At 48.0% G+C, this 15,647-nt stretch overlaps 1 protein-coding gene across 2 annotated transcripts in view; it reads right to left on the bottom strand.

The window, feature by feature from the left end:
- Positions 1 to 15,647, bottom strand: part of TMEM67 (transmembrane protein 67) — a 1,133,211-nt gene that overhangs the window by 505,826 nt on the left and 611,738 nt on the right. For both annotated transcript variants that reach the window (XM_086965990.1, XM_086965991.1), the window contains exon 17: positions 6,081 to 6,179. In XM_086965990.1, the coding sequence (XP_086822116.1) occupies positions 6,081 to 6,179 (99 nt within the window). The remainder of the gene's footprint in view (positions 1 to 6,080; positions 6,180 to 15,647) is intronic.

The raw sequence follows: 15,647 nt of genomic DNA, 5'->3' as shown, positions 1-15,647 counted from the left end.
CTTCTCCTGTCTCCCGCTCCCCATTCGCCGCCCCGCTCCTGCCTCCCAGCTGTTCCTCCCTCCCACTTGGCCATAAATGGCGGGGACCGCGCGGCAGTGAGCTGTGACCCTTGACCCGGTCACTCTACTATTGCACGGCCCCCGTGTGCCCTGATTCTGCTGCCGCTGCCTGCTTGGCCCTCTTGCTGCCACCTCTCCTTAGGGCCCCTGCTCTCCAGGCTTGCCCTTGCCCCCCAGGCTTGCCCTCGCTCTCCCTCGCTCCGCTTTCTCGCTCCTTCCAACCCCCCCTCTGCTCCCCGCCGCTGCTCTCGTGCAGCCCGCCTTCTTCTCCTGTCTCCCGCACCCCATTCGCCGCCCCGCTCCCGCCTCCCAGCTGCTCCTCACTCCCACTTCCCCATGAATGGCAGGGACCACACGTACGCGCAGAGGCCACGCGCAACGGGCGCGACAAAGGCGTGCCAAAGGCAAGCCCGTCTACGCCCGTCCGCGCCTGGACCGCGCCCAGCGCCAGAACCCCTGAACCCCACCAGAGCCAGCCAACCCAACTGAGCTACGACGCCACCACCCTCCATGCACTCAACACCGGCCGACATCCAGCCTGCTACCAAGCCACCCCGAAACGCACCCAAGGAGCCTTCACCTGCCACGCCTGCTACTTCACCTGCACTCGGTCCTGCACCGCGCCAGCCAAAACAGCCGCCAACAACAACCACCTCAAGTGCATCCTGCTCAACACCCGCTCCATCCACAGGCACGCCGTCAAACTATGGGACCTCCTGGACAAAACGGCACCAGACGTCGCCTTCTTCACAGAAACCTGGATGAACGCCTCCTCAGCCCCCGACATCGCCATTGCCATCCCGGACGGCTACAAGATCATCCGGAGGGACCGCGTCAACCAGACCGGAGGTGGCATCGCCATCGCCCACAGAAACACTATCCGCATCACGACCAACACCAACGCCACCCTCGCCACCGCAGAGCACCTGCACTTCCAGATTCACACCGACCCCAAGACCACCCTCAGAGGAACCCTCATCTACAGACCCCCGGGACCACGCTCACACTTCAGCGAGGCCATCGCAGACTTCAGCAGCCCACTCGCCCTCGCCTCCCCCGACTACATCCTCCTAGGAGACCTCAATTTCCACCTGGAGAATGACCAGGACAACAACACCACCGCCCTACTAGACAACCTCACCAACCTCGGATTCAAGCAACTGGTCAATACCCCCACCCATTACGCCGGCCACACGCTCGACCCTGTCCTCTCCTCCAGCAACCACATCTCCTTCAGCCACACCACCGAGCTCCACTGGACCGACCACAGCTGCGTACACTTCAACTTCAGGAAAACAACGACCTACCACCGCCCTCAACAAACCCCCCGAAGATGCTGGAGCAAGATCATCACCGACCAACTCACCACCTCCTTGAGCCTAAACCCTCCCACCAACACCACGGACCCCAACGAAGGAGCCCGCAACCTCACACAGTGGATCACCGACTTAGCAGACACCCTTGCTACACTGAAAAACCCTCCTAGCAACCTCAACAGCAAGAAAGCCGCGTGGTTCACCAACGATTTTAAAGATTCTAAGAAATCCTGCCGTGACCTCGAGAAAGCCTGGTGCCACAACCAGTCAACGGACAACATGACAGCCCTCAAGAACGCCACCCGCAAACACCACCATCTGATACGCACGACCAAAAGGTCATCCTTCAGAGAACGACTGGACAACAACACCCACAACAGCAAGGAACTCTTCAACGTCGTGAAAGAGCTCTCCAACCCCAACGCCAGCAACGACGACATCACGCCTTCTCAAGACCTCTGCAACTCTCTGGCCACCTTTCTTCACCGTAAGATCGTCAACATACACGACAGCTTCGGCGCTCAGAACACATACCCCACCACCGAACCTACACCCCCCCCCCCCACCACCATGTGCGCCTGGACTCGGGTCAGCACGGAAGATACCACCCACACGATGAACACCATCCACTCGGGCTCCCCAGCCGATCCCTGCCCAAACCACATCTTCAACAAAGCCGACTCCATCATCGCACCCAAACTTCGGGACATCATCAACAACTCCTTCATATCCGCCACCTTCCCGGAGAGCTGGAAGCACGCAGAGATCAGCGCCCTCCTGAAGAAACCCACCGCAGACCCCTCAGACCTCAAGAACTTCCGCCCCATCTCGCTCCTCCCCTACCTTGCAAAAGTCATCGAGAAAACCGTCAACAAACAGCTGACAGCCTTCCTGGAGACGAATGGCTCCCTCGACCCATCGCAGTACGGATTCTGAGCGAACCACAACACCGAGACCGCCCTCATCGCCGCCACCGACGACATCCGGACCCTGCTGGACAACAGAGAAACAGCCGCCCTCATCCTGCTCGACCTTTCAGCTGCGTTCGACACGGTCTGCCACCGCACCCTGACAACCCGCCTCCGCCACGCCAGGATCCAAGGAAAGGCCCTGGAATGGATCACCTCCTTCCTCTCCGACAGAACCCAAAGAGTCCGTCTCCCGTTCCTCCTCGCAGAAGCCACCAAGATCCTCTGCGGCGTACCTCAAGGCTCCTTGCTCAGCCTCACCCTCTTCAATGTCTACATGAGCCCCCTCGCAGCCATCGCATACAAGCACAACCTCAACATCATCTCCTACGCCGACAATACCCAACTGATCCTTTCCCTCACCAAAGACCCCACCTCCGCCAGAGCCAGCTTCCAGGACGGAACGAAAGACATCGCAGAATGGATGAAGCTCAGCCGCCAGAAACTGAACTCGGACAAGACGGAAGTCCTCATCCTCGGTCCATCCATCTCCGCCTGGGACGACTCCTGGTGGCCCCCTGCTCTGGGCCCCCCACCCAAACCCACAGACCACGCACGCAACCTGGGCTTCATCCTGGACTCCTCCCTCACGATGGCCAAGCAAGTTAACGCCGTTACCTCCTCCTGCTTCAACACTCTCCGCATGCTCGGTAAGATCTTCTGCTGGATCCCCACTGGAACCAGGAAAACGGTCACCCAGGCCCTCGTCACCAGCCGCCTGGACTACGGGAACGCCCTCTATGCTGGAACCACCGGCAAACTACAGAAAAGACTCCAGCGCATCCAGAACGCCTCAGCACGACTCATCTTGGACATCCCCCGACACAGCCACATCTCCGCCCACCTGAGGGACCTGCACTGGCTCCCCGTCAGCAAAAGTATCACGTTCAGACTCCTCACCCACGCACACAAGGCTCTCCACGACTTGGGCCCCCGAATACCTCAACAACCGCCTCACGTTCTACAGGCCAACCCGCCAGCTCCGCTCCGCCAGCCTCGCCCGCGCCACCGTCCCAAGGATCCGCAGAACCACCAACGGAGGAAGATCCTTCACCTACTTGGCGGCCAAGACCTGGAACACCATCCCCACCCACCTACGACTCACCCAGGGCCATCTCTCCTTCAGGAAGCAACTCAAGACCTGGCTTTTCGAGCAGTAGCAGCCCCCCCCCCAGCGCCTTGAGACCCTAGCGGGTGAGTAGCGCGCTTTACATATACTCTTAATTGATTGATTGATTGGTGATTTGCGCTATATAAATTCCTGTACATTTACATTTACATTTACATCTGCAGGAATCCAAACTAGGAAGAGAGGTGTACCCACATTTGCCCACTCCTTCCCTCAGGTGACATAGGTGAGCTGAAACACACATCTCAGTCCCCTCCATCTTCAAGATGAGCGGACTCCGCCAATTAAGTAGAGGCTTCCCACTGGAGGGTGGCATTATAGGGGGTGTACCCACCCCAAGGAAGGGACCCATTGGTCCCGACCTGCAAACCCCTTTAACGCCCCCTAAATCTAGTATTTACGGGCGATCCTGAACCTTGTCTCCTCTGATTCAAGGAAGAAAGAAGAAGGACCGAAGAGTTGTGCTGACCCAGGAAGAAGAAGATGACACCAACTGCTTTGGCCCCAGCCCTGCTGGCCTTTTCTGTCTACGACCTGCCTATAGGAAGAACCCCGGCGAGTCCAGCCGCCACCAACCCCCCATAGCTCGCAAGATCTACCCTGCGACTTTCCTACAGACTCTGTCTCCTCTGAGCACTGGATTTGCTCAAACAAAGACTCACCTCCAGAATCCAGGGACTCAACCATTCTGCACCACTCTGCACCCGACGCCCATGGCCCAAGTTCAAGTGGCCCAACACCCCAAGGAGGTCTCCCCAGCGATCCTGACCTGGGATCTGGTGATCCCGACCTCCCTCAAGCCTCAAGAGGATGCCTGCTGCCTCAACCTGGAGGGTGCCCCCGACTGCAACCGGAGATGGTAAGAAAATCTGACGCCAGAAGATATCCCTGCACCCGATGCCCCACGGCCTTGGTAAGCCCAACCAACTGTGACCAGGCATCCCCCAAAAACCCAACGTATGTATCCAGCTTGTGATCGCCTGCAGGAAGTGTCCCTTCCCTAGCCTGAAACCAGTTTGTGAAACCGAAGGTCTCCATTGGAAAGCACAGGGTCACCAATGATGATAGACAAGATCGACCTATTGCACCCTGCACCCGGCCCCCGCGGTGCCATTAGTGGTGCAGCTCCTAAGCTGCAGTGCAGACCTTAACCTTAGGTGCTTTCCTCCCATACTCGAGTGGCATGCTTGTCAGCAGCCCCTAACCGAAGGCCCCCTTAGCAGCATTTGGCTAATACTGCACCCCTGAACTCTGCACCTGGCTGCCCCAGTGCTGCTGCTGGTGCAACTTGAGCGCCTATCTAGACCTTGGGGAACCTTGGTCCTAACCCACAAAACTCACACTTGTAAGTCGGGTACTTCCCTGTGAAACCGCTAACACTTTTTCTCCATAGGAACCCATGTAAAAAGATGTTGGGGCCTAAAAAATGTTTGTGTTGAACTATGCTTTAAGAAGAAAATAGAATTCTATTGCAAAGTATAAAAACTCATCCTTACCTTGTATGTAGAGATCCTAAGGTGTGGAATCTAGGCATAGCATCCAAAGTACTCAAAGTAAGAGCAACGAAAAGTAATTACTGTGTAATTTGAACTGTTTTCAAAGCCTTTTAAAACCTGCAACAGTTGCAATTTCAAGGACAACTGTATTTCCTTGAACAGTCTTGCTTTTAAAAATATATTTTACTTAGCTGTGCCAATTCCTGCTTGGCTTTAAAATAAAACAGAAGAATACCTTTTTTATACTTACCAAATTGGTCTGGATTCTGTCTTAGAGTGGGTGTATCATTCCTTGATTAAGTGGATACAATAAATGCTTAACACACCCTCTGGATAAGCCTAACTGCTCACCCACACTACCACAAAGAGAGCTGTTAGTGCCTACCTAACTTAGCCTCGACTTTACATCTGGGGAATCTCTGGACTCTGCTCACACTATACCTTACTTTGGTATAGTATATACAGAGCCAGCTTCCTACACGTGGGTACATCCATGGGCGGAAGCATATCATAAGACGAAGGTAGGAAGACTGCTGTAAGGATGTAGGATACATCAAATGTATGAGAGGTAAAAACTGTATTGTAGCATTCAATAAGCGGTAGGAAATAATGAAGTATATTGAGGAAGGGGTGAGGAGGAGCAGCTGAATAGATAGTGCTGCACAAGAGACTCAAATAACTGAGGCAGCTGTGTTTGAATGATCGGCTTCTCTATAGCCTCACTCAAAGTACACAGCCTTTAACCCCTTCGCTGCAGCGGCTATTCCGCCGCAGCGCTAGGGAGAGGGGGGGGGGGGGTGGCGCGGCGGTCCCATGCTTCTGACGGAACCGCTCCGTCATGGCTCGCGGGTAAGCTGTGCTTGTGACGGAACGGTTCCGTCACGAACCCACCCGCCCATTAATTAGTCAGCGCAGGCGCGCAATTCGCGCCGCGCAGGTGAGCGGGCCGTGACGGAACCGTCCCGTCACAAGCACAGCTCACCCGTGACTTGTGACGGAGCGGTTCCGTCACAAGCATGCAACGGGTTAAAGAAATGCCACAAAATTACAAGGTTCAACATAGCTTAAGTAGACAACATGAAAATGTAAGTAATATTCAGATTCTACATACCTTGAAGAAAATCAGCCAATAGAACCCAGTGCCTACAGTGACAATGAAGAACACATCGGCAAGGACTCCAGCATAGAAAATCAGGAATTTTAGAGCCGCCTGTAATAGAAGAAAAAAATGACTTCCGCTGTACAAGTCGTCATTTCCAACAAGTAGGAAAGTATCAGATTTACATAGGCAAAAGGTACAAAAAGGACTGTGTCTCACTTCTGTGTCTTGCCTTGAGCATGTGTTGATGAGTTCAACTGCTTCTTTGTCTTTGAATTTGTTTAAAAGAACTTCAGTCCTGTCTGGACCTAAAAATTAGCTGCAGCTGCCACAGAGTCATGTTAGGAAAGTGCCTGACAGCAGTTTTTCAGCAAAAGTACCATGGACCCTAATTCAGGCACGACAAATGTGCTAATAAATCCAGGATAGATATTGAAATACTGCCATCATTAAGTGAAGTGGAGCCCTGTGACACTTCAATTGCTGCACAACTGATAACCACACCGTTGCCTCAGAGTATCTATGCTCATATTAAACGAGGTAGAGGTTATAGCCAAAAAAAGAGTATCTTGCTCTCCCTCTCCGATCTCCACCAAAAAGCTTGAAAATAACTTTGTTAGGAAAGATTAGCATTATGAGATTTAAGTTACTGGAAGTCTTGTTTTCAAAGTAGCCATGTGCTTACACTGCAGCTCATTATCTTACATGTACGTATTGGTTCATAGCTAATTTGCAAAGGATGTTTAAATTACATGTTCATCTAAGTTCATGTGGTAACATTGTTCATACTTTCATTTGTAAGGTTTTTGACGTCTTCTCTCTTGGATACATTTTTTTAACATTAAGACTGTTTTGTAAGGATCGACTGCTACTTGAGTATAATTTTCCTTCAATAAGGCATGAGGCAACTTTCCCCCAAGATACACATAAGAGACAAATGTGAAAACTAACGTTTTTGGTTTCGTTGCACCAACTGCTACGGGCAAAAAAGTGACGCAACTTACAAGTCGATCCACTGAGCAATGTAAGACAACAACCAAAGTGGAACTTGCAGCACCCAAGAAAACACAGCTGTGCAATAGGTCTCAATGACATAGCCACAGGGAGACTCTAGAAATGATGGAGGGCGGGAAAAATAACATGTTCAGCTGGAAGAGTGAGTATGGATAAGAAGTGCTATGGCCATATGGTAGGCCTGGTCAAAGTGAAGGTGAGTAAAAGGAGGCGCGGCCCTTAAAGTAGAGGTCCACTCAGAACACCTGATTGATTAAGGCATGGCTACCAAGAGCAGATGGTCACCCGGTATGCCTGATTAACTGAAGGTGAATAAAGCATGGCAGCTGTAAGATGATGTATTCTGAAGCACAGGCACTGGAAGTGAAAGTTCACCCGGTCTGCCTAATTGACAAAGAGATGGCTACTGAAGATCAAGTCTATGGCTACCCGGCATGCCTGGTAGAATGAAGGTGAATTAGCTTGCGGGTCAAAACAGTATCTCATAGATTCTGGTTTATTGGCACAGTTAGCTCTCTGCATGGTGGGGGGAGAATTTACATTCTTTTTCAGTTTTAAGTCCAGATTCCACACACAGGGGTTCCAGCAAGAGACGAGACGCGATGGGAGAACTACCCATTAGTCATGTATTGATGGGAGAGGGGTAGTCCTTAAGAAGGCGCTCAGTGTCAGAGGTAGAGGTGCTTAGAAGAGGGGTGCTCAGGTTTGAAATAAGAAATAAGAAATAGCATTGAAGTGGAAAACAATAAGAGTGCTTATATCAAAGTCACTCCTTGCTCAGACACCACAAAGTACAAGTTGTGCTTGTCTTGGAGACCCACTTCATGGAGGAGGAAACTGCGAGGGTAATTCTACTCCGCCAGTTATTCCAGTTATGCTAAGGTGAGTATCCATATGGGTGGTACCTGGAATACCTTTCCAGCTCCTCTATTCAGAAGACTACATAAAATGTAGATATATACTGGTCTGTACATTGCTGGATGGAGAGAAGATATTATTTTGGAATTTGCCTGCCCCAAACAGATGAAAGGTCCTTTTCCTGGATGCTACCAGACACAGGAGCCAGCTACTTACAATGCCCCAACCACCTGGGCAGGAAATTTTTATTGCATCCTAGACGATGCGTTATCCTCACCAAGATGAGATTAGTCCCATGCACTGTCCCCTGCCCCATTGGAATATTATTTAACACTCACCACTAATCTGCAGATTAGATTTTATTTAACTAGATTTCATTTAGGTACTGTGCATTTTTTGCTGGTCTTTCCACGCCAGAGTGGTTGGGTGAATGATCTCTCAGCTTGTCTATGTGATAATCTTACAAGCCAAAGCACTTTGCACTTTATCTTATTCGGCACTTTATATAAAAAGTCAAGGAGTACATTTTTAATCCCACTGGTTTAAAAAAAAATCTTTTTATTAACAGTAGGAATCAAGATCACAAGGAAGAATACAATACATGTTCATTTCTTATCTTAACAAGGTTCTCAGACAATTAAAAATACATGATCTGGTGATTACTGGCGATTTGTGCCATGTCTAGAACATTTCATCTTGAGCTGGTATCATTGGTGAGGTACGGAGATTCCCCCTATATTCATTCCAGTCGTTCCAGAGGCGGGACCACTTTTTTGGGACATTCCCTGGCTACATAGACATACTTTTCCCGAAACATGCACCAATTCATGTATTTTTCCATGCACACACAGCCGGTGCCTGCGAAGGCCCCCACTTCTGAGCGGTGTTGCGTTTGGCTATCAAAATCCCCAATGTAACCCAGGTTATGCGTGTGTTGTTTAGGTCCGTTGGCTCCCACACATTCAGGAGACATCTCTTAGCCTCCAGAGGAAGTGTATGTTTAACACTTCACTCAGAACCTCATGTATTTTCCTCCAATACTTCTGGACATGTGGGCATTCCCATAGAATGTGGAGGAAAGTACCTTTGTTTCCACAGTCCCTTATACATTTACCATCAGGCGCTCTACCCATTTGTATGATTCCAGGTCCCGTGATGTAAATTCGGTGCAAAAGTTTGAGTTGTATTAGCCTCAACTTTGCTGCAATGGCTACCTCTCGTGGCGAAGACACTGCTGCCACCTAGTCTTCGTAGTCTAGTATTATGCCATCCCTTTCCCACCCACTGTTAAAGAAAATTCACCCTTGTACATATGTTGATGGTGTTAAATTCTTGCACTCACTGGCTACCCCTGATATCTGTATTGCAGTAGCCAACTATATAGAAGTATCTTTGGCCATTGGAAACGTTATGAGTAAGAATTTCCTGAGTTGTCTCACCGTAACTACTGTAATCAAAGAGTCGTATGTCCCTGGTATTTTATTAATTGTTTGTAACATATTGTCCAGAACTGTTTATAGGCTGTGATAATGTTTTTGAAAATCCAAATGTTGTTATGAACTGATACTAGGTGGTTTTTATAGAGTTTTAAGTAATATGCATTTTTGAAGGTAATGGATTTTAATCAACTTGGAAATTTTGGGGGTCTCTTCAGCAGCCATAAAGGCCACTAGAAACGCACCTTGACTTAGGAATTGACATGGCTCATAGTTTCCCTTCGTGAGGTTTTTTAAGTGACACCTTCGGGTTTAGTTTGCGCGATGCATAATAAATAAATAAATAAATAAGTATTTGTTTAATTATTGTAGGTTGGCATTTGAAGCCTTCAAGTTTGTCCCACTGAATGAATTTTAATGAAGCATATAACCTTACTGTACGGCCATTTGATCTAGGCTGGAAATCGATGCTGCTGTTGTTGATGCACTGAATGCCCTTTTTTGTACCCTTTTATGGCTGGTTAAGCCGAATAAAGATCTATTGATGATACTATAAACAGGCATCAAAACTGAAATCACACAAAACCAAATCTATTGCCAGCCCGGATGGAAAGTGAAGGATAACGCTTGGGATTCACGTGTGACTGGATTCTGATCTGCAGGCCATCTCAGAGGGATTTTGATTGATATAAGTTGATTACATATGCGAGAAGGCAGTCACATCCTTCAGTCATTTTCAGAGCTGCAGCAGGACCTGAACATCACAGTTTCCAATTATTCAGATACCTTCAGCTGAAGCACACTGTCCCACATCTGGTAGGTTTAAGTGACATTATGGATTTCAGTCTGCTAAAAAAAGCTTACTATTACCACCTTAGGTGATAAAAAGGTGTCCAACACATCAATACCCCAGTCACTTTTCTGGCCATATTGGTGACATCAGAGGAAAATGTACGGAACCTGTCTGATGAGTATTGGTAAGATGCTCTTATTTCACCAATGGAGATTGCTACTTCCTCCTGTTTTTGCAGAATTTGCTAAACCAAGGAGAGGCTGTGGATGATGGGAAGAGATTTCTACTTTGTGTTGCAATATAATCAGCGGTTGGTGTTTTCTTTCCATACAATATAGCGATACCCAGTCATTTGTGTGTTTTCAAGGAAGATGGTTGTGATGTGACATACTCCAAGGTTCCACTTGGAGCTTGGAATGTAGTAGGGTTATGATTAAGGCAGTTGCCTAGTGCTGTTGATGGTTGAGGTGAATAAACCTTTAGCTGGAACCTACGCAAGGTGTGGAGCTTCGTTTATGCACATGTGGGAACCACCACATAATTTGGCGACGAGCGCGGGATGCTTTGCGCTGTTACCTCAACATCAAATCAAGAAGGAATCGGATGAGGTATTGTTCAAAGCGTCTAAAGTACGTTTAGCATACCTTAACAGCTGTTTGTTGTTGAAGACGCAGTGTGTCTTGCTCCAGTGCTGATGTCTTCGAGAGTTGAAGAGACTGCATGCTGATCGGAGCTGGTGATGAGATCGGCGGGGGAGGCAAGACCTGCAACGCATTTGAGTTCCACTGCGGCTGTGCCAGAGTCTGTGCCCCATCGCCTGCAGAGACAAGGGCAGTCACGGCGTAACAAGGTCTCCGTAAAAAGAAGTCCATTGCAGCAAGGAGCATCTTATGAGAAAGCCCCACTCACTGCGGAAAACAAACCGAAGGAGAGCATGGTCACGCACGGCTGCCATTTTAAGCATTTGGGAAGACTCTTATAGGAGTCCTGAGAGTTCACGTCGTTTCCAGGATCTTTTCACCTTGAGTGCTGATTAATAAGGAAAATGCTACTTACCAGTATGCATCTGTTCTTGGCATGTAGAGCTGCAGAGTCGTACACTATGCATTAGATCGCCACCTGGTGTTGGGCTCGGATGATTGCAGGTTGTTGTCTTCTTGAAGAAGTCTTTGTAGTCAAGATATAGGTGACTCCTCCCTTGGACAATACTGAGCATGGGCATTGGCTATATCCTTAGATTGTTTTTCGCCATGATGGGAAATGATGGAGTTAGTAAAGATACAGTAAGAAAAAAAGGATGTCCATGCGTATGCATCTAAGTAAGATGAGAACTGGAATGGATACAGGTCCGGGGAGGCGGGAGGGCGTGTACGACTCTGCAGCTCTACATGCCAAGAACAGATGCATAATGATAAGTAGCATTTTCCGTTCGAGGCATATGAGCTGCAGATGTACACTATGCATCGATTGTGCAGCAGTGTCTCCCCTAGCGGTGGTCGCCTGTATCCATTGCAGTAGTCTGAAATAATGTTCTAAGGACAGCCTGGCCTACTGCAGCTTGCTGCTTGGCTTGCACATCAACACAATAGTGTTTAGTGAAGGTGTGTGGTGTAGACCATGTTGCAGCCTTGCATATGTCCTCTAATGGTATATTTCCTAAGAAAGCCATAGAGGCTCCTAGCTTGCGAGTGGAGTGTGCTCTAGGAGGAACTGTTAGCGTGCGTTTAGCTTTTTGATAGCATATCTGTATGCACTTAACAATCCACCTGGCAATCCCACCCATAGAGATAGGGTTGCCTTTGTGTGGATGAGAGAAAGATACAAACAATTGCTTTGTCTTTCTAAAGGATTTGGTTCTATCTATGTAGTATAGCAGAGCTCTTTTAACATCTAACGTGTGTGTAAGGCCCTTTCTGCTACTGAGTCTGGGTTTTGGAAAAACACAGGTATCTCTACAGATTGGTTTAAATGAAAAGGTGTGATAACCTTTGGAAGAAATTTTGGGATTAGACCTGAGAACCACTTTATTAGTATGTATTTGAAAGAATGGTTCTTGTATAGTGAACGATTGTATTTCACTTTCTCTTCTGAGAGAGGTGATGGCAACAAGAAAAGCAGTTTTCCATGTGAGAAATTGCACTTCACATTTATGCAGAGGCTCAAAAGGGGGTCCCATGAGTCTTGTAAGGACCAAATTTAGGTTCCATACTGGGGAAGGTGGCAGCCTGGGAGGGATTATTCTTTTTAATCCTTCCATAAATGCTTTGATTACAGGTACCCTAAAAAGAGACAAGTGTTGTCTGTTTTGTAAATAGGCTGAAATTGCTGCCAGATGTAGGCGTATGGAAGAGTATGCCAAATTAGACCTTTGTAGATGTAAAAGGTAACAAATTATATTTTGGATGGAAGCATCCAGTGGATCAATGTGATTATGTTTGCAATATATTGAAAATCTTTTCCATTTGGCGGAATAACACGCTCTAGTAGTGGGTTTCCTCGCCTCTTTAAGGATATTCATGCAGTCTGGTGGTAGGTTAAGATAACCAAACTCTAAGACTTCAGGAGCCAGATCGCCGAATTCAATTGGTTCGGTTCTGGGTGTCTGATTTCTCCATGGTTCTGTGTTAACATCGAGGGTGTGAGCGGTAACTTTTGATGTGGAACCAGAGAGAGATCTAGTAGTGTGGTGAACCACGGCTGGCGTGCCCATGTGGGAGCTACTAGAATGAGCTTGAGAGACTGTTGTTTGAGCTTGCGCACCACTAGTGGAATGAGGGGTAGAGGCGGAAAAGCATACGCAAATCTGCCTGACCAGTTCATCCATATTGCATTGCCTTCCGACCTTGGTGGGGGAACCGGGCGGCGAAGGTTGGGCATTTTGCATTCTCGTGGGTGGAAAACAGGTCTATGTGTGGGTGCCCCCACTGTTGAAAGAATGGTGGAAGAACTTGTGGATGTAGTTCCAATTTGTGAATCTGTTGTGACTGCCGACTTAACAGATCCGCTATCTGATTGTGAACTCCTGGAAGGTGTTCCAGTAAACAGATATATGTTTTGAGGAACGGCCCATCTCCAAATGTTCTATGCGAGCTGGGACAGTTGCAGAGAGTGTGTCCCCCCCTGTTTTTGTATATAGTACATTGCTGTCATATTGTCCGTCCGGATTAAGACAGCTTTGTTCTGTACTTGAAGTTGAAAAGTTTTGAGTGCTAAGAATATCGCTAGCAACTCTAGATGGTTGATATGCAACAGCTTTTGTTGGTTGTTCCATCGACCTGGAGTAGTGTGGTGTAAGAGATAGGCTCCCCAACCTGTGAGGGATGCGTCTGTTGTGAGCGCTATTTGTGGAACAGGTTCGAGGAACGGCTGTCCTCTTGTCAAGTTTTTGGTGTTCCACCATTGCAGAGAGCGAGGCGTACAGCTGTCTACCAACACCAGGTCTGTGAGCTAACCTTGAGCCTGATTCCACTGTCGTGCTAGACATTCTTGTAATGGACGCATTTGCAGTCTTGCATGTTACACTATGAAGATGCAAGATGCCATCATGCCTATTAATCTCATGAACACTCTTGCTTGGAGAGACTGTTGGTGTTGAAAAGTTGATACTAAGGCTTGAATGCTCTGTATCCTGGCTGGACTGGGATACGCTAGAGCTGTAGATGTGTTTATGGTAGCTCCTAGATACTGATGCACGTGCGAAAGCTCTAGGTGCGACTTTGTGTAGTTGATTGTAAACCCTAAGTCGTGCAACAGTTGAATTGTCAGCTGAGTGAGTTGTAAACATTGGTGGAATGATTTGGCTTTTATGAGCCAATCGTCCAGGTAAGGGAAGACGTGTATCTGTTGTCTTCCGAGATGTGCTGCTACGACTGCTAGGCACTTCATGAACACCCGTGGAGCTGTTGTGACACCAAATGGAAGGACTTTGAACTGATAGTGCTGTCCTTGTATTACAAACCGTAGGTACTTCCTGTTAGCAGGATGTATTGGGATGTGAAAATAGGCGTCCTTTAGGTCTAGCGATGAAAGGAAATCGCCTTGTTGCAACAATGGGAGCACTTGTTGCAGCGTGATCATATGAAAATGATCTAATTGTATGTAATGGTTGAGGGACCTGAGGTCGAGAATTGGTCTCAGTGTTCCGTCCTTTTTGGGATTTAGAAAATACAGCATGTAAACCCCCGTCCCCTGTTGCTCTAATGGGACTAGTTGAATAGCATCTTTTTGTTGAAGTGCTAGGACTTCCTGTTGAAGCAGTCAGGTGATCTATAGACATAGGACACTACCTGGCTGGTATGTTTGGGGGGGTTGCTGTAAGTTCTAGGCAGTAGCCATGTTGGATAATCTGTCTCACCCACCTTTCCGTTGTGATGGAGTTCCAGACAGGCAGGAACTGTGTTAATCTGCCCCCCACAGGGGTGGAATGCTGTTGGGGGAGCAGAGGGAAGTCACTGTTTAGTTGTGGAGGAGGAGCGATTGCTGTTACAGCGTCCTCTTCCCTTGTTATTAATGCCCCTGTATCCTCCTCTAAAATATCCTTTGTTAGAGGATGTTTGTGTCTTGAAAGATGTCGCTGTGTCTGCTCCAGTCTGCTTGGAGCCTCCTCTATAAAAGGAGCGACAAAAAGAACCTCTAGTCTGTGTGGACTGTAGAGCTCCCATTGACTTTGCTGTATCCGTGTCTTTTTTCATTTTCTCCAGTGTAGTATCTACTTCTGGACCAAATAACTGGTTTGTGTTAAAAGGCTGGTTCAAAATTGTGGTTTGCACCTCTTGTTTGAACCCGGAAATGCGCAGCCATGCATGTCTCCTGAGTATCACGCTAGTATTTACAGCTCTAGCAGCTGTTTCTGCGACATCTAGTGTACATTTTATTGAGGCATTTGAGATTAATTTGCCTTCTTGAATGAGCTCAGTTGCCTGATCTTTATACTGATCTGGAAGGTGTTGTATTAGTGTCTCTAAATGGTCGTAATGAGCCCTGTCATAACGTGAGAGAAGTGCTTGTGTATTCGCAATGCGCCATATATTTGTAGTTTGTGCAGCAATCCTTTTACCTGACTCATCAATAACTTTGGATTCCTTGTCGGGTGGGGGCGTTTCACCAGAAGTCTGTGAATTCGCTCTTTTCCTTGCATTGGACACCACCAAGGAGTCTAGAGGAGGATGTCTCTTAATATAGGTTGGGTCAGAGGGTCCAGGCCTATATTTCTTTTCTATCCTTGGATTCAGTACCCTAGCACGTACAGGATCTTTGAATATTTCTGGAGCGTGCTTAATGACTCCTTTGATCATGGGCAGAATGTGAGTGGATCTGTGTGATGGCTCAAAAGTATCTAACAGAAAATCCTCCTCAATGCCATCAGAGTGAATTGTAACATTGTGGTAGATGGCAGCTCTGTGTAAGAGATGATTAAAGCCAATGCTGTCCTCTGGAGAAGAGGGCTTTGATGGGTATAACTGTGGATCCGGGATATCA

This window comes from Lissotriton vulgaris, chromosome 4_1, assembly GCF_964263255.1.
Source record: "Lissotriton vulgaris chromosome 4_1, aLisVul1.2, whole genome shotgun sequence".
Classification (NCBI taxonomy): Eukaryota; Metazoa; Chordata; class Amphibia; order Caudata; family Salamandridae; genus Lissotriton; species Lissotriton vulgaris.
Note: the sequence above shows the minus strand (reverse complement) of the source record. Positions and strands in the feature narration are given on the sequence as shown.